At 43.0% G+C, this 23,881-nt stretch overlaps 3 protein-coding genes across 6 annotated transcripts in view; 1 reads left to right on the top strand and 2 right to left on the bottom strand.

The window, feature by feature from the left end:
* The first annotated feature begins 1,747 nt into the window (after positions 1-1,747).
* Positions 1,748-5,798, top strand: LOC120927328 (protein ALP1-like). The gene is made up of 3 exons (XM_040337919.1): positions 1,748-2,143; positions 2,228-2,329; positions 4,809-5,798. Exons 1-3 carry the CDS (start codon positions 1,929-1,931, stop codon positions 5,686-5,688), a joined length of 1,197 nt encoding a protein of 398 aa, XP_040193853.1. The 5' UTR covers positions 1,748-1,928; the 3' UTR covers positions 5,689-5,798.
* Positions 3,460-4,817, bottom strand: LOC120927329 (pollen-specific leucine-rich repeat extensin-like protein 1). Its single transcript, XM_040337920.1, has 2 exons — positions 4,605-4,817; positions 3,460-4,528 (listed from the first exon to the last, which is right to left on the bottom strand). Exons 1-2 carry the CDS (start codon positions 4,709-4,711, stop codon positions 3,538-3,540), a joined length of 1,098 nt encoding a protein of 365 aa, XP_040193854.1. The 5' UTR covers positions 4,712-4,817; the 3' UTR covers positions 3,460-3,537.
* Positions 5,799-20,388: 14,590 nt separating the features above from the next.
* Positions 20,389-23,881, bottom strand: part of LOC120927326 (uncharacterized protein PB18E9.04c-like) — a 54,909-nt gene continuing 51,416 nt past the window's right edge. For all 4 annotated transcript variants that reach the window (XM_040337915.1, XM_040337916.1, XM_040337918.1 and 1 more), the window contains one exon: positions 20,389-20,541. The gene's annotated coding sequence lies outside the window, so the exon portion shown is untranslated. The remainder of the gene's footprint in view (positions 20,542-23,881) is intronic.

The raw sequence follows: 23,881 nt of genomic DNA, 5'->3' as shown, positions 1-23,881 counted from the left end.
TGTGCAGGTTTGGTTTCTGAGATATTAAACATTCAATTTAATGCAAGCCCCGCCCATTTTGCACCCCATGTTGCTGAATTAAAAAAAAAACTGCGCCATTCGTTTGTGCCGCGTTTGTGCTGGTTTGTGCCGCAAAAAGAAACGTTTGTGCCGTTTTGGTTCCGGAGATATTGAGCATTATATTTTCTGTAACCCCGCCCACTTTGCACCCCATGTTGCTGAATTTTTAAAAAAACGGCGCTATTCGTTTGTGCCGCGTTTGTGATGGTTTGTGCCGCAAAAAGAAACGTTTGTGCCGCTCAATATCTCCGGAACCAAAGCGGCACAAACGTTTCTTTTTGCGGCACAAACCAGCACAAACGTGGCACAAACGAATGGCGCAGTTTTTTTTTTAATTCAGCAACATGGGGTGCAAAGTGGGCGGGGTTACAGAAAATATAAAGCTCAATATCTCCGGAACCAAAGCGGCACAAACGTTTCTTTTTGCGGCACAAACCAGCACAAACGCGGCACAAACGAATGGCGTAGTTTTTTTTAAAATTCAGCAACATGGGGTGCAAAGTGGGCGGGGCTTGCATTAAATTGAATGTTTAATATCTCAGAAACCAAACCGGCACAAATGCTCATTTTAGCGGCACAAACCAGCACAAAGGAATGGAATATTTTTATTCAGATTTTACAAACATGGGGTGCCAACTTCACACAGGTTTAGCCTAGGTTCACACTGCTGCGAATTCAAAATCGCTGTAAAATGCGCGATTTTACTGCGATTTCGCCGCGATTTTGCCGCGATTTCGGCCGCAATTTAATGTAAATCGCGGCCCGAAATCGCAAAAAGTAGTACAGGAACTACTTTTTGAAATCGCAGATGCGGCGTCGCACTAATTAGGACAGTGCCATTGCCGACAATTGCCGCGGATTTGAGTTGCGATTTGACATGTCAAATCGCATCTTAAATCGTTCCAAATCGTACCCAGTGTGAACCAGGGCTGAAGGAAGTTAAAAATCTTCCTCCTTCCTCCTCAGAACCCCTGGGATTCCCACTTCACTCCCTGTGAAGCTGGTGAATCAGGGAGTGTGAATTCTGACTCAGATCACCAGTGAAGAGCTCAGATCACAGCTTCATAAACTGGCCGTTTCTGTGTCAGTCTATGAGACTTCACTGTGTGTAGAGATAATCTGCAGGAGAACAAGTTCAAACACTTCTCCCCCCGATTATCACTGTTTCATAAACTGTTTATGGGCTGTGATCACTGGTGATCCTTGGGATCACCGCTCTTCACTGTTTCATAAACGGACACCATAATAAACTAAAAAAATGGGTAGAACTCTGCTTTAATTCATGGAGTCAAATTATACCTCAGCCATGATATACCATAGGCTGGGGAGATTAATAATACATCGTGTGGCCTGAGAACATAATTCAGCAAACCAAATAAATATCTTGCATGGGGAGCCGCCTACTTTTATAAAATTGCTGTGATTCTCTTGCAGATAAACCTAAAAATTCTATTCCACCGGCCATCATCCAATTCGGTCCAAAAAAAATCATTAGTGCAATAGTAACCTTATTGCTTCTCTAACCACCACCTCTTAACAGTCAGCTCAGTTTCCTTTGGCAAACGTAGAGGTTAACCCCGTCATCCTTAGGCTGCATTCACACCTAGGCGTAGGCAATAGCGGCGTTTTCAGGCGTTTTTTTCAGCGTTTTTTTCTGCGTTTTGTCGCGCGAATATGCGCGTATGCGCGCGTATGCGCGCGTTTGCATACAGCGTTTACCGACGTTTTTGTTCCTCGTATTTTTTCTTATAATCCAATAGGAAAAATGATAATCCCTGACATCACTTGTTGCTATCCTAGGATTTTTATTTTCCTCTTCCTGTGTGAATATACCTCTTCCGGGTCATCATTGTGCTTCCCATTCCAAAATGAACGACGATGAGATGGCATGTATGATGGCAGCAGTCACTGCCACCTCGTATATGCTATACCAGGGACAGAGGAGAAGGAAGAGGGCACGGAGATATTGGATCCACCCTGTTATTGCCGGTCGGGAAGAAACAGGACAGTTTTGGGTCCTTTATAAAGATCTCCGAGAGCACGAGGAGAAATTCCTGGACTACACCAGAATGTCTATGAAAAGGTTTGTAAAAATTATCTGTATTCATTGTTTTTGACATTGTACCTTTCCATGTCCACTAAAAAACGTTTTTATTTTTATTAACAGTTTTGATGAGTTGCTAGAACTGCTCAGCGGTAGATTACAGAGGATGGACACCTATTTCCGCAATTCCATACCCCCTGTGGAGCGACTTATCATCACACTGAGGTAAAAAGTTCCAAAATGATGCTCTAGTGCCCATAACAAAATTCTATACTCACCGTATAACTACCTACCCCCTTCCTACTATTCATGACTCGCATCACGGTGCCACCATTACATGACAGACTGTGCCCCATTACATGACAGACTGTGCCCCATTACATGACAGAATGTGCCCCATTACATGACAGACTGTGCCCCATTACATGTCCTGACCTGACCCATTCAGACTGTGCCCCATTACATGACAGACTGTGCCCCATTACATGACAGACTGTGCCCCATTACATGTCCTGACCTGACCCATTCAGACTGTGCCCCATTACATAACAGAATGTGCTCCATTACATGACAGACTGTGCCCCATTACATGTCCTGACCTGACCCATTCAGACTGTGCCCCATTACATGACAGACTGTGCCCCATTACATGACAGACTGTGCCCCATTACATGTCCTGACCTGACCCATTCAGACTGTGCCCCATTACATGACAGACTGTGCCCCATTACATAACAGAATGTGCCCCATTACATGACAGACTGTGCCCCATTACATGTCCTGACCTGACCCATTCAGACTGTGCCCCATTACATGACAGACTGTGCCCCATTACATAACAGAATGTGCCCCATTACATGACAGACTGTGCCCCATTACATGTCCTGACCTGACCCATTCAGACTGTGCCCCATTACATGACAGACTGTGCCCCATTACATAACAGAATGTGCCCCATTACATGACAGACTGTGCCCCATTACATGTCCTGACCTGACCCATTCAGACCGTGCCCTTACCTTTGCGAATCTTGCCCGTATGTGTCTTCAAAAAGACGTGCCATCTACATCTTCTGTTCCGTGACAGGCGGAACATTCAGCGTCCTATGAGGCACTGTGTTCAGTGTTCGTCCATCACGGGGGCCCTCTCGTCCTCGGACGAGAGGGCCTCCGTGATAGGCAGAAAGCAAACACTACAAACACTATTGCATACATTACCCAATAATATTATATTTGTATATGCATCTAATATTAAAAAACACACGTTTTACAAGGTCCAATTTTTTTTATTTTTTTAGGAAGTATATTATAAACTGTATTCATCCTATTTTTAATTTTTTTTATTTTTTGGTCAAAAAACAAACTTTAAGCTAACGTAGCTCATAGAAAACAAATAATTTGACTGCAGTTGAACTAGAGTCTGATAACACAACATTACAGTTTTTGGAAACTTGGGGATTCCCCTGGGTCATCCACCGATATGCCAGCGTCTATGGCTTTGCCAAAACTAGACCAATCAGATCTAGATGTTGTACCATGCGGCCAACGTGATGGTGGTGTTGCTGGTGGTTGTGGTGGTGGTGGTGTTGGTGTAGGTTGAGGATTGTAAGGTGGGAGTGTAGGCAGGTGTGTGTAATCGGAAGGGTATGTCGTGCGAGAAGGGTAAGTAGGAGGTTGTGGAGGTAGATGAAATGTTTGTGAAGTCGTGGGATGGTAGGCAGAAGGTGTCGTCTGTGGGCGTCTGTAAGGTGACATTGTCGAAGTGTGCGTATGCAGGTAAGGCGGATCAGGGAGTGTTGAGGAAGTGTATGCAGAAGGTGGTGTTGGTAGTTGAGGGTGGGTAGAAAGTGTGGGCGTCTGAGTCGGGTAAGGTGGTGCGTGTTGAGGTAGGTGGCTGTGAAAAGGTGGTGCTGTGAAGTGACGAAGTGTTGGTGCTGACAGATGTTGCGGGTGTTGGTTAGCATAGGGGCCATACGGTGGTGGTGGTTCTGGGGATAGGTAGGGTTCTTCAGGTGGAATAAATGTGTTGATGTACCGTATGGTACCTGCCAGCATATCGGCTTGTAGGCTTTTGGGAACCCTGTCCATTAACTCCGCCAAACATTGGGCCGACTTGTTTCCGTATGAAGGGGTATTAGTATTAGTACCCATTCTGTCCTTCATTTCTGACATGATCTGTAGCATCATTGTCACATTGGGGTCTGATTCCGGAGCTTTTCTTTTGGTCCCCCTCGCAGCTACACGCGGCACCGGCCTTGGCGTTGTCTGCAGCTCTCCCAGAGGTGTTGCCGGCGTAGATTGAGATGAACTGGCCAACTGGCTTTCCGGCTCCAGACCCTCCAGTGTCTCATCACACGAATTTCGGCTGCTGTTATCCATCGCGACAGGGGCGGTCGGAGCAGCTTCCTCCCAGCTGTTTTCAGTCCTGAAAATATAAATGAATTATTATAACTTTTGTATACCAATTGCGCTCACTGTCCTTAGTACAGATAATAGTTTACCTCGCCAAACTCAATGAAGGTCTCAAGAATTCCAATTCCTTAGCATGAATGTATTCTTTGATGTGACATGCCGCCGATCCACTCCTGTTACTTGTTACCAGTCTCATGTATCTTGCATAGGCGTCACGAAAGCTCTTCCATTTGTCTTTTATCTGTTTCACTGTCAAAAACAAAATAAAATAATATATATTATTTTCTTTGTAGATATTTATCAACTGGACAGTCTCTTGGAAGTCTACATTATGCCTTCCGTATAGGCAAGTCGACAGCGAGTTATATTATACGTGACACCTGCTCTGCTATATGGGAGGTTCTCCAGGAGGTAGTGTTCAAGAAACCTACTGCACAGGAATGGGCACAGATTGCGGAGGTATTCTGGCAACGCTGCAACTTTCCTAATTGTGTCGGAGCAATAGATGGGAAGCACATTAGGATTGTGAAGCCCATGAGAAGTGGAAGTGAATTCTTCAATTACAAGAAATATTTCTCTTTTGTATTGATGGCTGTAGCAGATGCAAACTACTGTTTTACTTACATAGACATTGGGTCATATGGGAGCAGCGCGGACTCAACCATCTTTGGAAACTCGAACTTTGGTCAAATGCTGCGATCAGATGATCTTGACCTACCACAATGCCGTCCTCTCCCAGGCACAAATGGCCCTCCACTACCAAGTGTTTTTGTGGGTGATGAGGCCTTTTCTTTGGGGACAAACCTCCTGCGGCCTTATTCGGGGCATAGTTTGACAGAGGAGAGAAGGGTATTCAACTACCGCCTAACCCGGGCACGGCGAGTAGTTGAATGCACTTTTGGAATACTTGCCAATAAGTGGCGGCTTCTGCACACTCCCATAGTGTTAAACATGCAGAATGCCGTCACGGCTGTCAAAGCTGCGTGCGCCTTGCACAATTTTGTGAGGCAGCGCGATGGCTTCGATTTCGAAGAACCGGTTACTGAGACTCTGGAAAGAGCTCAGTGGACTGGTGTCCGTGGGAACAGGCAGGGCTCCCATGTACGGGATCAGTATGCCGCATATTTTATGTCTCCTGAAGGACAGGTGCCATGGCAGCTGGATTCCATTTAATTATTAATATTATTCTTTTTTTGTGAGACTGTCAATGCTTGACGTACTTTTTTGAAGAATACATCATATGCTGTTGTAATAAAATAAAATAAAAATATGTTATTAATGTATTAAGAAGTCTCATGTTTGTTTTATTTTGAGGTTTTTTTTAAATCGGTGTCATGGTGTCAGGATGGGAACAATAACTCACAGGTCCTGCCTCAGTGGTAACATAGGGTTGTTGGTTACTAGGAAGGGGAGTATCCCCCCAATGGGGGCACTGTACTGTATACATAACTGATGTACTGATGCACTGATAACAATGATGGTATACTAATCCTCCTAGGTGGAATAGTATACCATCATTGTTATCATTGAATAATACAGTGCAGTGCCCCATTGTTTGTGTCAATGGGGGGCATAGTGCGTCAGGACATTGGAAGGCTAGCAAACGGCCAAATCTGAGGCCCCGTACACACGACCAAACATGTATGCTGAAACTGGTCCGCGGGCCAGTTTCAACATACATGTTCGGTCGTGTGTGGGCGCGAGCGGGCCGAATTCCAGCAAACATTTGCCCGCCGGGCCTTTTCCCAGCGGGCAAATATTCCTGGACGTGTTTTAAAACCGTCTGCTGGAATCCTGCCCGCTCGCACATGTACGGTCGTCAGTACAGACCTACCGTACATGTCCAGGCGCCCGCTGTCCCTCGCATGCATCGAATGACTTTGACGCATGCGTGGAAGCCTTTAAATGGCAGGCCCGCCCACGTCTCCGCGTCAACGCCGCGTCATCGTCGCGGCGACGACGCGGACACGCCCCGCGTATTGTTTACGCGCGGACTTCTGTACGATGGTGTGTACAACCATCGTACAGAAGCCCTCTGGCAGACATGTACGGTGAAAACGGTCTGACGGACCGCTTTCACCGTACATGTTTGTTCGTGTGTACCCGGCCTGACACTCGTGCAGCAGCATAGGTTCTTACAAAAGGTGGTGTCACTAGATATTTTATTTAACCACTTCAAGACGGCAGTCAGCACAAATATTATACGGGCACATTTTGTCTCTTGCAGATAGTGACACAGGTCTGTCACCTCCACCAGTCTACCCTCTTCCCACACGGTTAGAACACTATATTGAGGACACATTCCCTTCCTCACCCCCCTAGTATGACTATACAAACATTGAATTTCCAAAAAAAACAAATATAATATCTACTTATGTTCATTTTACTTTTCGCCGGAGTTTACCTTTTTTGTCTTTATTTTCCATTTCGGTCCAGTTAGGATATATCTGAGAGGCAATTTTGTCCCATGCCCTCCTCCGCACTGTTCTCAAACTGTAGGATGGATCCTTGATGTCATACAGGCAGGTGTGCTCCTTCACCATGCTAATAAATTTCTCTGTCTCCAGGACAGAAAGTGTATCACCGAGGTCTGATGCCATGCTTGCTGCTGGGATACTGATAGGCAAAATGGTGATTTTGGGACTTCCTGTTTGAGATTATGTACTTTCTTTTTCATTTTCAGTATTCAAATATGAGCAGCAAAGGCGCAAAAACGCGTGTACATACGCTTGTTGTCGCGCAATACGCGCGTATCCGGCGTTTTACATTGCTTTCAATGGAAAACAAAAAACGCGCTAATACGCGCAAATCGCGCGAATTGCGCGACAAAAAAGGGTCCGGAACTTCTTTTGACTACAGGCGATGCGCGTTAGGCGCATCAGCGTGCAGATGTGAACCGTCCCCATTGACTAACATTGTATTTTGTCCCTCTGGCGTTTGTTCGCGTCGCGCTACATGCGACAAAACGCGAAGGTGTGAATGGGGTCTAAAACTAGAAATGCTTGTCACCAGGTAGCAATCACAAATTTGAGAACAGTATGATTTACCTTGTGTAAGATTAATTTGAACATAATGTGTTATATAACATTTTGAAACAATTGCCTAGTTAAGCCTAGTTTTCATACTTTAATCACCTCAACTCAGGCCACTAGGCATGGTACAAACTTGATTTAAAGCGGTTGTAAACCTTTATTTTTGACTTTTACCTACAGGTAAGCCTATAACAAGGCTTACCTGTAGGTATAAAGAATATCTCCTAAACCTGTACGGTTTAGGAGATATTCCCCTCGCAATGCGGGCGGCGCATGCGCAGGGGGGAATCCACAGCGAAAGATCCGGCAGCCGCCGGACCTTGCCGATTTTAAATCTCCTGCGCGCACGTGACGTCATCGCCGCTCCAGCCAATCACAGCGCTGGAGCGGCGATACCCGGAAGACACGCCGGAGCAAAATGACATCTCGCTCGGCGTGAACCAGGTAAGTGTTGTTCACCTCGTTTTGAGGTAAGTATTTCATAATCAGCTATTATGCGGTGCATACTAGCTGATTATGCATTTTGCCTTGCAGGTAAAAAAAAAAAAAATTATATATGCGGTTTACAACCGCTTTAACCATGTGCCTATTGGGCACTTTCACCCCCTTCCTGGCAATGCCAATATTCAGCTTTCAGTGCTGTTGCACTTTGAATTAGAATTGCGTGGTCATGCAACTCTGTACCGAAATTACGTTTTTATAATTTTTTTGAGACAGAGCTTTCTTCTGGTGGTAATCACCACTGGTTTATTTATGTTTTTACTTTTTTTGCTAGACAAATGAAAAAAGTTTTCTGCAAAGTTTTGCAAATAAGTGATTTTCCTTTTTTACTGATGTGCACTGCTGAGGCTGCACTGATGGGCACTAATAGGCTGTTCTGATGGGCACTAATAAGGCTGCACTAATGGACACTGATGAATCTGTACTGATGAGCACTGATAACCTGCACTGATGAGGAGGCACTGCTGAGGCTGCACTGATAAGGCACCACTGATGAGCACTTATATGCTGCACTAATGGGCACTTATATGCTGCACTGATGGGGCTGCACTGATTATCAGTGTAAATGTCCCCTGTAACAGGATAACTGGTTATCGGCTTTCCTCTCCTCACACAGTAACAGCGCTGAGGAAAGGAAATGACGATAACTGCCATTTGTTTATATGTGATGAGCTGTGATTTGGCTCAGCTGATCATATGGTTGTAGCACCCTCTACCTTAGGTAGGTAGGTTTCTAGAGTTAGTGTGTTTTTTTGACAGCCAGTGCAGGAAAATATACACAGGCCTAGCTGTGAGATAGGCCTATTTGTTTTTGATCTGGGGGCTGAGAGTGGTTTTAGTGTAGCAGCAGGTTACTGACATGTTACTTCATCTCTCTGGCGCCTCCCTCTGTTTCTAGAAGGTTCTGGAAAAGAGGCAGGGAGAGAGGATTGGAGTGGCATGGAGTGTCCGTGGGAGCCTTGACCAATCCCCAACTAGGATTGGCAGGGGGCAGGCTGACTCAGGGTCAGCCTGCTGTGGGAGGAGTTGAAGAACTGAAATAATGGAGTGTTAGTCTCCTATAGGGAGCCCCTTTCTGGAGGGGTTGACTATGGGGTTGGAGCTCAGGAGCTGGGAAGGAATCTCTCCATACAAAGTCATCGAGAGGTGTCTGGAACAGGATCAGGAAGAAGACAGCAGGGAACATTGCCAGGCAAATCATTCAGGAGGGATCCATCTGGGGGTCGGTGATTGACAGCCACAGTGAGAAGATCTGGGAGAGACATGCCAGAAGTAGATGTAGAGCCAGAGGGAAAGACTGTGATTTTGCTGGTGTTTGAGTCAAGTTGCTGCAGCCAGGAGAGTTGGCAGGACTTACATAGGACTGTCTGGGATCAGTATTCCACCAAGAATCAGTTAGCACAAACGTACTCTTTTCATCGCTATTGGTTACTACACAAAAGGGTGAACTGCAGACCCCTGCCAGCAAATGGCGCATAAGTTGGGACTTTTTCAAAGTGAGGCCTAACCATATGCTAACTGTGACAGGAATTTAGGATTGCGCAGTAGAGAAAGTGGAGTTTACTCAAGTTTTGTGCTGGAAGAGTATGGAGCTTTAGAGACTACCAATATAGATACAAAATCATTTGTTCAATCTAACAAAAAGAAATTGAACAAACTGAGGGAGAGATTAAAAAGTGGGTGAGAGTTATGGCCCCAGGACACCAAGCCGACATTGTAGACACAGAATCTGATTATGATCTTGATCAAGTCTGGGTATTACTAGAGTGCCAAGAAGAGATACCTGTGTGCTTCCAGAGGTAAGAGTTACGTCTAGCCGAAGGAGTAATCGCTAGAGTGATCCCACCAAAGATTGAGGGAGAGCCTGCTGAGCAGCAACCCTCATTAACGGCTCAGGAGAAGGACTCAGTATCGTTGGGAACCGACTCCAAAGGAGCTAATGTCCCTCCTCTCTGTTTTTACACCGATATGAGTCAGTTAGTTTATAGTTTGGTGAAGAATGGCTCTGGAAATGCCAGCCAGAGCTACAGAAGACTCAAGTTTTTCTTAGGGCAGTTACCGAACCCCTGTAGGGGAAGATGAGTTTGAAACCTGGATGCGCCAAGCCCTGCAAGCCATGGAAGAATAGAATGTTCCAGAGGCTGTGAAATGACAACGGCTTAGTGAGAGTCTCCGAGGCCCGGCGGCTGAGGTGATCCGTAATCTGAGGATGGGGAAGAAAACTTGTGTTGCTATAGACTACATAGACACTCTGTATGCTGTATTTAGAAGAGTTGAAACTACTTCAGACCTGAAGTACAAATTCAATCACACATACCAGCAAAAAGGGGAGAGTCTGTCTGAGTACAAACCTCGAGTAGATGTAGAATGTTGTATCAAATTATCCTCAAGAGGGGTATTGATCCCAAGGATGCTGATCAAGCTCGTCTAGACTGGGTTCTACAAGGAGCTTGGCCAAATCATCTGATCGTATTAAAATTGCTACTAGAAAGAAAGAAAGAACCAACATGGTGTCTACCTACCCTGAATACGAGAGGAACGAGAAGAAGAGTCTCTATTAGAAGAAAAAAAACAAAGGTCAAGAGAAGTGAGTTCTATTACTGAAAATAGAGAGAAAGTAGTGGCCCGAGCCATTCATGCAGAGATTAGTTTCTCGGATGAAAACAGTGGAACTGAATGTGAACCTGCGGGGTTGGCCCTTCATGACACTAATAAGCCGGTAAGTCAACTTGGACCAACCAAACTAATGGCTCAGGTAGCTCAGGCCCAAACCCAGATGTATCATGCCTTGATGTGGGTGATGGAGGCACAAGATAAGGTCCAAGAACAAGGGACTCGCCAAGGGAAGACAACATTTTCCCAGGGGCAAGAGAAGAGATGTTACGGATGTAGGGATATTGGACACTTTCGGGCCAATTGTCCCAAGGCCTACTCACGGACGTTCTGAATGCCTTACAGAAGTTGATCTTCCCAAAACCAGGGGGAAACTTCTAGGGACCTCAGTGTTTAAATTTATTTATATAAAATTATTGTACAAATCCAAGACCTTACATACTTTCCAAGAACAATTATACATTTCATTCATAAAAACACAAAAAACACACACAAAAAACCCACAAAAAACCCACAAGAATGAATTCATCTCATAACATGTACTACACTTTAGTTTCTTAAGATGGAAAAAGAGAAAAGACCATAGAGCAAAAACAACAATACCGAAAACACTACGGCGGAGACGAGAGTCAGAGCACCCCTGCCACCCCCCCCCCAAGGGGAAAGAAAAGAAAACCCTAAGAGTGGTGATTACATAACCTTCCCATATACATTTTATTCATTTTTATAAAGAGGTGGAATCACATACCACTACCCCCAAGCTACCCCCAGGCAAATCGTGTATTTGCTAAAATAAATACATTTTCACTTCAATCCCATTGATCCTCTTGATTAAATCTAACACGTCCACCCAATATGGCTGTATCACACTACACTGCCACTATATGTGAGCATGAGTTCCAACCCTCCCACATTCCCTCCAACATAAGGGTGATGTATCGGGGGTTTATTTTGGACATAATACCATATAGTTAAAAGTTTATGATTCGTTTATTTTATCCTTGTGTCCATTGAAGTGGTGTGGACATAATCCATTACTTTGGCTTTCATTGCTTCCAGCAATGGCCCTTTTCAGTTCTATTTCCCAACTCCCCAAGGGACACATGGACCCATCATCTAAAGATGTTATCAACATCTTATATATTCTAGAGATCCCTTGTCTATTTATTCCTCTTTGGTCAATCAGTCTTTCTCAGGGATTCAACCTGCTGGCCAAACCAAGGGGTTTAGGAAGGGATTCAGTAAAATGTTGGAGTTGTCTATATCTCCATACATCCCATGGCGTTGAGCCATATTTTTCTCGCAGCTCCTATAGTGATTCCTTTCAGAACATATTTAAATTTCAGCTGATCCGAAAGGGTCCATTTTAAATACAATTTGTTGTCTTTCCCCGGAGGAAAATAATTATTTGCCGTCAGGGACATCAAGGGGCTGTTTTGCTGCCATGATATACTTTTAAGTAATTTATCTCATACTCTTAATGTTTCAGTTGTAATTGTGGGCGTTTCTCTAGATAAACCCCTATATTCCCTTGGAATACAAATAATCTGGGCCAACGCGGATTTGCTCATGTTTTCCTCCAGTTTCACCAATTTTTTATGTGGGGCACTATGAACACAATCTATAATTCTCTGCAGTACCGTTGCTCTATGATATTACTCAAAATCTGGAAGGAATACTCCCCCTTTTCTTTTGGTCTACTCATTATTTTATGGGCAATGCAGTTACCTCTGTTATTCCATACATATTTCTGCAATAAAATCTGAGGGTTTTAAAGTAAGCCTCTGGGATATTAATCGGAAGACTTTGAAAGATATATAAGGCTTTCGGGAAGATCATCATTTTAATCATGCTTAGTCTATGTGTAGGATATTCTTCCAGGTCTTGTTTAATTATGTTCAAAAGAAGTAGATAATTATCCTGATATAGATCTACTGTTTAAATTGATGAGAACGCTCCCAGATATCTCAGTTCCTTTAACTTTCACGCAAAGGGGAAAAGAGTTCCAAGGGTCCTTCTTTCTGATGGGGGAACTAAGATATTTAATATCTCAGTTTACTCCAAATTAATCTTAATGTTCGATATCTCCCCATAATCACCCAGGGAGTGTTTGTATAGGATTTGTTATTTATAACATAATATCATCCGCTTTTGCGGATATCTTATGCTCTTGCCCAGGGACCCCTATACCCTCAATTTCATGATTAGCTCTTATAGATGCTAAAAAAGGTTCTAAGGAAAACACAAAAAGTAAGGGGGGGTGTGGGCAACCCTGATGTGTCCCATTATAAAGACTAACATTTTCTGACAGAGTTCCACTAACCTGGATTTGGGCCGTAGGTTTAGAATACAAAGCCTCTATCCACCTCAGCATACGCGGGCCTATACCAATGTAGCGGTGCACTACCGCGAGTTCAAAAAGATCCACACATCACCCTGCTGCCTGACCCCCATTCATCCATCTTGAGACAATGAACAGTCATTTGCGTTGCTTTGCTGTATTTTATTTGCGGGACACAACTTGGATAGGATACAGATGATATGAGATGCCCATAGCACTTAGCACATTGTTAGAACTTGAATTGAAAGATACAGTCCTGATAATAAGGCACAGCTACCATTCACAGTCTGTTGCTCTCTGCTTTCCTTCACTGCAGACTACTGCTTCTCCTTTTCTAAACTGACTCCTGCAGAGTATCACTTCTCCTGTGTAAATCCTTTGCTGCAAAACCGTTAGCTTCCTGTATATTTCACTGTGATTATGAGAAGTCACTCTGAATAACTCCTCAGCTTGCTCAAAGTCACTCAAATGCTGGCACTGAGCTGGCACACCTCCCCTGACGGCCCAGTACTTTAGCAGCACATGGTGACCGGTGGACTACTAGGCCCAGATAGTCCAATCTTGCAGATGCTGAGTTCCCCTGTCACAGCAATCCGCACTATGTTTAAAGTCTTTTCCTGAACTGCTGCGTTCCCCGGCCACAGCAGTCATCCTCAATAGCTTCCTTTGGTTCCAGCACTTGCTGTAGTGTACACACTGACCTTCTCCATGCCCCCGGCCCATGGAGGGAAACACAGTTCAGCTGCACAGTCCAGCTGTTTCTCTAATCCTTTCTCTCCTCTGTCAGAATTCCTCCTCTGTGGTGCATGTGAGGGATGAGTCTTCCCCGCGACTCCGCCCCTCAGCACATGGCAGGCTCCAGGCTGGGGACCACCACACAGCAACTAGCACTCCATCTTGCTACTGTAACAACTCCTTCCCCGCAGCATGCGACCTCAGCTTATATAGGTGTCCTGCCCCCTTCCAATATCAAATGGGGATTGGCAGACACCCCTCACATGAGCTACCTGCCACTCGAGCATGAGATCAAGCCTTTTTTCCAGAACATACTGACTGGAAGCAGGGGAGGCGTCTCTGAGCCTGAGCACAAGTGGTCACGACCACAGCTACTCTGAACATTCCCAGCCCAGATCAAAACAAACAGGCCTAGAGCACAGGCCTGCCTAAATTTACCTGAATTGATACCTTAACATACAAAAACCTCATTCTAGCACCTACCAAAAGGTAGTGGATGCTACACCAAATTTATGTAATGTCTGAAGCATATAATCCCAATCTAACCTATCGAAAGCGTGTTGCTTCATGCATTAAAAGAGTTGTTCTTAATATATTTTCTCTTGCTTCACTCCCCAGAACAACACCTGTTGAATCCTTCTCAATACAATCTGGAAAACTAGGATTTCAATCTTTCTGGCAGTATCCCCGCAAACATTTTTACATCCTCATTAATCAAGGAAATTGGCCTAAAGCTGGATCACATTGTTGGATCCTTCCCTTCCTTTACCAAAAGTGATATATAGGCCCTCAAGGCTTCTTCACGTATCTTCAGGCCTCCCCCCAATGGAATCCATGTATACATGAAAGTATGGAGACAAAGTTCCAAGAAAAGTATAGGGACGTGTACCCATCAGGTCCTGGACTTTTCCCCTTCTTAATTGCCTGTTCTATTTCTTCCTTGGAGTTATCGCTATCTGGTTTACTTGCGTCTTCTTCTGATATAGCTGGTAATTTTAGTTTCCGTAAATGCTGTTCTATTCTAATCCTCTTTTGAGTATCATCGTTATTTTGAATATCATTTACTTTATATAAAGATCGGTAATACTCCAAAAAGATTTTACTGATATCCTTAGTACAATATTTCATCTCCCCCTTTTTTTCCTTTATCTTTGCAATATAGTTCAAATTCCTTTTGGGTTTGATTACTCCCGCCAGCAAAATCTCGGCTTTATTCCCAAAATCATACTGCTTTTTAGCTGTCCTAATAAAAACCTGTTTAGTGTCCTGCTCTGGCAGGTCCCTCAGTGCCTCATGCTTTCATGTTAATTCACCTATTACCTCATTATCATTTAAACCTTTATGTATCCGCTCCAATTCTGGGGACCTCAGTAAAGGAGCTAGTTGAGAGACCTGAGAGAAAACTGAGTTCCAAGGCCAAGAGATGATCTAAGAAGAAAAAGGGACACAAGTTACCTGCTGCTTCCCCCCCATCTTCATTAAAGGAAAGACCTAAGAAGAAAAAGGGACCCAAGCCAACTGTTGCCCCTCCCTTATCCTCTCCAAGGGAAGGAAAATAAACCAAACCCTCAAGGAAGGAGAGCCGGAGACAAGAAATGCACATCTTACTGAGCGAATGGTTAGACCAAAACTCTGCTACTTCCAAAGAGATTAATAAGGGCACAAACTATAGAGTCAACCAATGGAAATCTGTCAAAAAACTAGTAGGGCCCTATCTTATAGTCTCAAAACAAGTAGAGAGCATCTATACTCAAGCCCTACGGAATACAGGAGCCCAGGTGGTGTTGCTGTACCGAGATTTTTATCACAAGTACTTGAAGCATATTCCTTTGTGCAAACTGAAGGAGTTGGAGATTTGGGGCATAGGGACCCAGAAATGCCCATATGATGGGTATATACTCATCAAGATAACCTTTGATACTTCCCTGGCTGGAAAACCAGAGACCTTTGACATATTGGCTGTTGTCTGCCCCCGACCTCCTGGAGCAGGCCAAAACTCTTTGTTGATAGGCACCAACACCAATATTGTGAGGGATGATGTGTGATTTACTAAAGCGCGGAAATAAATATTCCAATAAAGAAATTCCAATAAAAATTATTATAAGTTATTAACAGATGAATATGTGATAAAAGCCTCAACCATTAAAAAATGTTCTGACACCTGTGATGTGAATAGTAAAATTGTGCAATGATGCACTAAAATCAACCTCTTAATAACACATAATAAATACAAATTAAATAAGATGTGGAGATAAAATATGCAGGTGAGTCTTATCTCATATATACAGCACCAATCCTGGGTATATACAGCAATAGATCCACTTAATAGTAAAATTGCTTAGGCAATGCGGATAGTGAATGGTTCCTCTCAATAGTTAGACTGCTTAATTAATGCAGATAATGAATAGTCACCGATTAAACTTCCAGATGAATACCTCTGATAGCAGCCTGTTCCCCTGCCAGCAATCCAATAATTCTCTGATGCCGCGTACACACGATCGGTCCATCCAATGAGAACGGACCGATGGACCGTTTTCATTGGTTAACCAATGAAGCTGACTGATGGTCCGTCACGCCTACACACCATCGGTTAAAAAAACGATCGTGTCAGAACGCGGTGACGTAAAACACAACAACGTGCCTACTAACGATCTTTTGCCATCGATTATGAATCCATCGGTTACATTTAAAACAAGTTGGCTTTTTTTTAACCAATGGTTATATTCCTGATGGCGCCCACACACAATCGGTTTGGACCAAAGAAAACGGTCCATCAGACCATTCTCATCGGTTTAACCGATCGTGTGTACGCGGCATTAGATTTATCCTCTGAAAGTTCCTCTCTGTATTGATCCTCAAATCAAAGAGAGTATAGTTACACAGGCTAGTATAAGAATTTCTGGTACAATTGCAGCCACTCACATAGATCCGGTGGTTTGGCCTGTGTATTTAACCACTTGACAACTGGGCCTATTTTGGCACTTCTCTCCTTCATGTAAAAATCACAATTTTTTGCTAGAAAACGAATCAGAACCCCAAAACATTATATATTTTTTTTAGCAGACACACTAGGGAATAAAATGGCGGTCATTGCGACTTTTTTTCTCACACGGTATTTGCGCAATAATTTTTCAAACACCTTTTTTTGGGAAAAAAAAACGGATTCATTAATTAAAAAATAACAAAACGGTAAAGTTAGTCCAATTTTTTAATATAATGTGAAAGATGATGTTACGCCGAGTAAATAGATACCTAACATGTCACGCTTTAAAGTTGTGCACACTCATGGAATGGTGCCAAACTTCGGTACTTAAAAATCTCCATAGGCGACGCTTTTAATTTTTTTACAGGCTTTTTGAGTTACAGAGGAGGTCTAGTGCTAGAATTGTTGCACACGCTCTAACGCACGCGACGATACCTCACATGTGGGGTTTGAACAGCGTTTACATATGTGGGCGGGACTTGCATGTGTGTTCGCTTCTGCACGCAAGCTACCGGGGATAGGAGCGTTTTAAAAAAAAATGTTCATTTTATTTTTATTTTACTTAATTTTTTTATTTTCACACTTTTTTTTTTTTTTTGGATCACTTTTATTCCTATTACAAGGAATGTAAACATCCCTTGTAATAGGAATCAGTGTGACAGGTCCTCTTTATGGAGAGATGTGGGGTCAATAAGACCCCACATCTCTCCTTCAGGCTTACAAGCATGAAATTGGTGAAAAAACATTCACCGATCTCACACCGACAGCCGCGATTGCGGCTTGGTTTACTTCCGGGTACCGGGCGTGACGTCATAACGTTGCGCCCGGGCCTCCGACGGTCATCTCTATGCTTCCCCAGCCAGCGCCGGCCGATACGCTCTCCGGGCCCCCGATTAGACCTGTTTCCTGATTGGCCAAATTGCCAGGTGATCCTATCGGATGCCTAGCGCTTTGGTGGAAGAGGAAACATGGCAGAGGAGGCTGGAGAAGTGGACACCGGATGCCGCCCAGGCCACTGCCTGCACTCCAGGAGAGGAGACCAAAGCCCCGCCACACAAGCGGGTATGTGCCGGATCACCAGTGGGGATTGTTTCATTGCCGCCATGCCATCGGGGAGGTGTTGTTTGTTTGCCACCCCCCCAAAATAAGAACCCACCAGCTGCCACTGCTAATCACTTAAATTGGGATTCCACCCGCAAATTTTTTTAAAGTCAGCAGCTACTAACAGTGTAGCTGCTGACTTTTAATAAGGACACTTACCTGTCCTACTTGCCCGCGCTGATGGCCCCCCCGATGCCGATCCCACGATCGATGCAGGTCCCGCGCCGCCATTCACACTAGGGGAAACAGGCAGTAAAGCCTTACGGCTTCACTGCCCATTTCCTACTGCGCATGCGCGAGTCTAGCGCCGACTTGTGAATGGGCGGCTGCTCTCTGAGAACACACACAGTTCCCAGAAAGCACCCTGCCCCATTCACTAGGAGAAGATGAAGAAGAAGATGAACCGCGGCTACGGAAGAGGCAGATTACGAACTTCCGCATAGCAACAGGTATTTCGGGTGAGTATAATTTTTTTTCACATTTAAAAAAAAAAAAAAATTATGATTTTTGGGCAAATGTTTTTTTCCTGGGTGGAACTCCACTTTAAAAGTATATCTTGCTTTCAAGTCTCAAAAGGTCTCTTAAGGCCCATACACACGGTTGGACTTTTTACCAGCAAACTTCAAAATGAGCACGTTTTCAAAATAGTCCAACCGTGTGTACGCTCCATCGGACAAACTTTTTCGGGTTTCATCGGACAAAAAGTTTGCTCTACAAACGGGCAAATTTTACGCCAACAAGAGTCCGATGGTGCCTAGTCCAACCGTGTGTACAGCAAGCAATCGAACTTTTGTACAAAGTACAAATGCGCATGCTCAGAAGCAAAGACCAGCCGGAAACGTTCTGTCTGGTAAAACTAGCGTTCGTATTTGAAAGAGCACATTCGTGACACGGCAAGTTCTTAAATCAAGAAAAGCAGCACACATTCTCTTCTTCTTTATAATGTGATAATACTAAAAGCTGCTTTGCTGGTGATACTGACAGAGTAAAAACAAATGTCTTTACTTTGGATTAGTGTATTTTGGTTATATGGATCAAACATATTTTTATATTTTTTGTGGGTCAAGTTAGCACAACCCCATTACGCAACATGTCTGCTTGACGAACGGATGTTCAGAAACGAACAAAATTGCACGAAACTGAAAATCGCCAATGCACACAGACGAAACCTCTACTAACTCTCGATTAGCAGAAGGAGCCCAAAAGGTGACGCCGGAGAATTGAACTTCCTCTTTTAAACTCTCTTCAGTACATTGAAACGTCACTACGTTCGTGTTTGTTGCTGAAAAAGTCAGAGCGTGTGTATGCTATGGGTGTGACCGGAAAACTCCCTTCTGACAAAAATCCAAGGGAAATTTTGTTTGATGTCCGACCGTGTGTACGAGGCTTAAGAAAAGGTTTCATTTTCTTTAAGATTAAATAGGAGAATGAAGTAGCTCCCTTTACTTCCTTATGCTTTGACTAAGATTTTGGTCTGCAGATAACAATCAGTGTAAAATGTGGTGGCAGAATTAATGAATTGCATTAAAAATATACACATGAATTAAATCTAATGATAAAGAACTTTATTTCCTTTTTTTTTTACTAAACTTCACAATTATATGCAGATATCAAAATTTTCAGTAATTTGATATTGGCACATAAGGACTTGTAAACAATGTACAGTATCTCTAAAATCATGCTTCTTTACATAAGCAATCAAATGATTAAAAATAAGAACCCCAAATATATATGATTGGCAGCGCTGTATTTCAGCGGTGCAACCCCTATTAAATTTAGTGTACTGTCATATTAAGCCTTTAAAGGTTATACAGCTATGCTTTGGTTAACAAAAAAAAAAAAAAGCTTTGAAAAAAATATTGTGTTCTCCTGAATTTGTAATTTTTTTTCTTTGCCAATAGTCACATGCTCACAGATAAGGATGATCAATAAAATAACCAATGGATTCCCCCATCCACACAAGCGAGGTGGATGAAGAAATCCTACCCGCTATGCCAGGGGTCTCCAAACTGCTGCCCGAGGGCCAGATGTGGCCCTTTGCTAGCCTTTATATGGCCCTTGGGGCTCTTTTCCTCCCACTGATATGAGGCACTATTCCTCCCACTGACACCAACAAGGGGGCACCTTTTCTTCTAATAATGATGGGATACTATTCCTTCTACTGATAGGGGCACTACTCCTCCTCCTATTGACCCCCAACCCTGAGACCATATATATTGTCACTGATGCTGGGCCTGGGACATTTTCTGCCCCCCCACTGGCCCCAATCCAGCCCTTCTAAAGTCTGAAGGACAATAAACTGGCCCTTTATTTGAAAAGTTTGGAGACTCCTGCGCTATGCTATTGTATTCTGACAGTGAATGACAATTTTCCAACATTTTCGGTTCAACGGGAGCCAATTGTTAGAGCAGGAATGGCCACAGATAGATAATTCCATCTAAGGCTAATGGAATTAAAAGGTAAATAAAATGAACAATCACAAGCAATATAAATGGCATTAAATAGAAATCGAGGAATTACAGGGTCAAGTGGGAATAAATAATAAAATAAATGACATACAATTTACATAAATGTATACCATGAATACAATCATGTCAATATTTAATATAAACGCAAAAAGTCCCAAGCAGGTGTTACAGCAATTTTTAAATTTATTGTATTCATTTCATTTTGCTAGAAGCTTGCCCAATGACTCCTTAAGAGTTTATTAGGCAGATTACCTGGAAGAATAAAGAGAAAACTGTTAAGAATCAAATGTTTGATCACAATACTAATATTACTAAATGCTTTCGTTTTTTTTTTAGTTTTTATTTTACAAAACTCTTGCTGTCTGTGTTCAGCTTGGAGGGTTTCCTCTCACTTCCTGTCCTAGAGACTCAACAGGAAATGAGAAGAAATCTCTCCAAAATGAATGGGAATTCCCATCTTATAGAATTGTCACAGAAAAAGCTGTATCCATTGGAGGATTTTTTCTTACCTATTGTTCTGATGACTACATGTTAAAGCGTTAGTAAACCCGCACAGGAAAAAAAAAAAAGAGAGAACATACTATCTTATTATGAAATACTTACCTCAGAACAAAGCCCCCGTATCGAAGCTCGGTCCATGTCGAGGGAGCTGACATCTTGCCCTTGGCGTGTCTTCCAGGCTGCGAGTGGCCGGAGCCGCGATGACGTCACTCCAATGCTGCTGAACCTTAAGCTAGGGCATTCAGAGCGCATGCGGCTGCATGCATAGGGAATATTAATTTTACCTACAGGTAAACCTTATTATAGGCTTACCTGTAGGCAAAAGTGTAAGATGTGGGTGGGTATACAACCGCTTTAAGCCTGAACTTCATTCACTGTTAGACATGTGCGGTTCGTTTCGTTCCAAATTTAAATTCAAACAAATTTCCGAATTTGAATAGTACCGAATTTAATTGAATCTGAAATAACAAATTTCGAATTCGGGTAAAATTTCGAATTCAAACCTTTTTTGAATAGTTTTCGAAGTTGAATATTTTTTAAATAGTTTTTGAATTGGAATAGTTTTCGAATTCAAATAGTTTTCCAATTTCCAAAGAGAATAACATAGAATAGAAAATAAAGGAATAGAATAGAATATATATATATATATATATATTAGTGTTGTCAAGCGATTAAAATTTCTAATCGCGATTAATCGCATTAATGTCATAGTTAACTCACGATTAATCGCGCGATTAAGGAGGTTCACCCTTTAAAACATTTTTTTTTGTTTTCTTATTTATTTTTATTTTTTTTATAATATTAAATTGTGTTTTTAAATTTTTTTACATTTTGATCACTTTTATTGCTGTCACAAGGAATGTAAACATCCCTTGTGACAGCAATAGGTGGTGACAGGTACTCTTTATGGAGGGATCGGGGTCTAAAAGACCTCCGAGCCCTCCTTTGCACTTCAAAGTATTCAGATCGCCGAAAACGGCGATTCTGAATACTGTGTACTTTTTTAAATCCGGCGCCATTGGCAGCCGAGAAACCGCTTCCGTGGTTTCAATGCGGAGATTGAATCAAAGCCGTTTACGGCTTAGTGTCAGTCTCCGCCTGAACACAGAAGGCGCCGGATGGAGGATCGGGTCTCCCGGTGGGACGGGAGGCCCGGTCAGAGCAGCGAAAGGCGGCGGGAGGGGGGGGGATGTCCCCTCCCGCTCCTCCGGCATAACAACCGAGCGGCTTTTAGCCGCATCGGTTGTTATGTTTGGATAGCCGATCGCCCGCTCTAAACAACGGTACCGGGATGATGCCTGCGGCTGCAGGCATCATCCCGGTATATCCCCCGAACGCCGAGGATGTGGGTGGGTATACAACCGCTTTAAGCCTGAACTTCATTCACTGTTAGACATGTGCGGTTCGTTTCGTTCCAAATTTAAATTCAAACAAATTTCCGAATTTGAATAGTACCGAATTTAATTGAATCTGAAATAACAAATTTCGAATTCGGGTAAAATTTCGAATTCAAACCTTTTTTGAATAGTTTTCGAAGTTGAATATTTTTTAAATAGTTTTTGAATTGGAATAGTTTTCGAATTCAAATAGTTTTCCAATTTCCAAAGAGAATAACATAGAATAGAAAATAAAGGAATAGAATAGAATATATATATATATATATATATTAGTGTTGTCAAGCGATTAAAATTTCTAATCGCGATTAATCGCATTAATGTCATAGTTAACTCACGATTAATCGCGCGATTAAGGAGGTTCACCCTTTAAAACATTTTTTTTTGTTTTCTTATTTATTTTTATTTTTTTTATAATATTAAATTGTGTTTTTAAATTTTTTTACATTTTGATCACTTTTATTGCTGTCACAAGGAATGTAAACATCCCTTGTGACAGCAATAGGTGGTGACAGGTACTCTTTATGGAGGGATCGGGGTCTAAAAGACCTCCGAGCCCTCCTTTGCACTTCAAAGTATTCAGATCGCCGAAAACGGCGATTCTGAATACTGTGTACTTTTTTAAATCCGGCGCCATTGGCAGCCGAGAAACCGCTTCCGTGGTTTCAATGCGGAGATTGAATCAAAGCCGTTTACGGCTTAGTGTCAGTCTCCGCCTGAACACAGAAGGCGCCGGATGGAGGATCGGGTCTCCCGGTGGGACGGGAGGCCCGGTCAGAGCAGCGAAAGGCGGCGGGAGGGGGGGGGATGTCCCCTCCCGCTCCTCCGGCATAACAACCGAGCGGCTTTTAGCCGCATCGGTTGTTATGTTTGGATAGCCGATCGCCCGCTCTAAACAACGGTACCGGGATGATGCCTGCGGCTGCAGGCATCATCCCGGTATATCCCCCGAACGCCAAGGACGCATATATGCGTCCCGTCGGCGTGAAAGGGTTAAGAGGTACGTGCTGACAAAAAAAAAATGTTTTAAAGGGTGAACCTCCTTAATCGCGCGATAAAAAAATTGACGGCGTTAAAATGGGTTTGTGTTAACGCCGTTAATAACGCGTTTAACTGACAGCACTAATATATATATATATATATATATATATATATATATATATATATATATATATATTCTATTCTATTCCTTTATTTTCTATTCTATTTTATTATTTTTGGAAATTGGAAAACTATTCAAATTCGAAAACCTTTTGAATTTGAAAAGCCAGCAGAGCAGCTGCTCTCGGGCACATTGCTGGATCGAGATCAGACTCAGGTTAGTATAAGAGGGGGTGGGAGGGAGAAGCTACACATAGAAGGTTTTTTACATTGATGCATAGAATGCATGAGGGTAAAAAAAACTACAGCCTTTAGAACCACTTTAAAATGTCATCTTCTAGGCAGGGTTGTGGACAAGTAGGAAACTTAATGCATATTTCATGGACATGTTCTAGTGTATTAAGCTTCTGCCCGGATAATTTCTAGCGTCTTTTGGATATTACAAGCATCCTGACACCAGCACTAGCTCTGCTAAATGTGGGTATTGATAGTTTTCCACCAATTTACCATACTGTCATCACACACATCTTTCTTGCAGCAAGAACTATTATCAAGAGGCACTGGAAAACGTTGCTGGCACCTAATCCGTCAGAAGC

This window comes from Rana temporaria, chromosome 2, assembly GCF_905171775.1.
Source record: "Rana temporaria chromosome 2, aRanTem1.1, whole genome shotgun sequence".
Classification (NCBI taxonomy): Eukaryota; Metazoa; Chordata; class Amphibia; order Anura; family Ranidae; genus Rana; species Rana temporaria.
Note: the sequence above shows the minus strand (reverse complement) of the source record. Positions and strands in the feature narration are given on the sequence as shown.

What these genes read in the sequence shown, in the direction of transcription:
- LOC120927328 (XM_040337919.1), top strand. Translation starts at nt 1,929, where the DNA reads ATGAACGACGATGAGATGGCATGTATGATGGCAGCAGTCACTGCCACC. An exon ending in ACCAGAATGTCTATGAAAAG is followed by an intron (nt 2,144 to 2,227) that starts GTTTGTAAAAAT and finishes TTTTATTAACAG; the next exon opens with TTTTGATGAGTTGCTAGAAC. An exon ending in CGACTTATCATCACACTGAG is followed by an intron (nt 2,330 to 4,808) that starts GTAAAAAGTTCC and finishes TTTTCTTTGTAG; the next exon opens with ATATTTATCAACTGGACAGT.
- LOC120927329 (XM_040337920.1), bottom strand. Translation starts at nt 4,711, where the DNA reads ATGAGACTGGTAACAAGTAACAGGAGTGGATCGGCGGCATGTCACATC. An exon ending in CCTTCATTGAGTTTGGCGAG is followed by an intron (nt 4,529 to 4,604) that starts GTAAACTATTAT and finishes TTATATTTTCAG; the next exon opens with GACTGAAAACAGCTGGGAGG.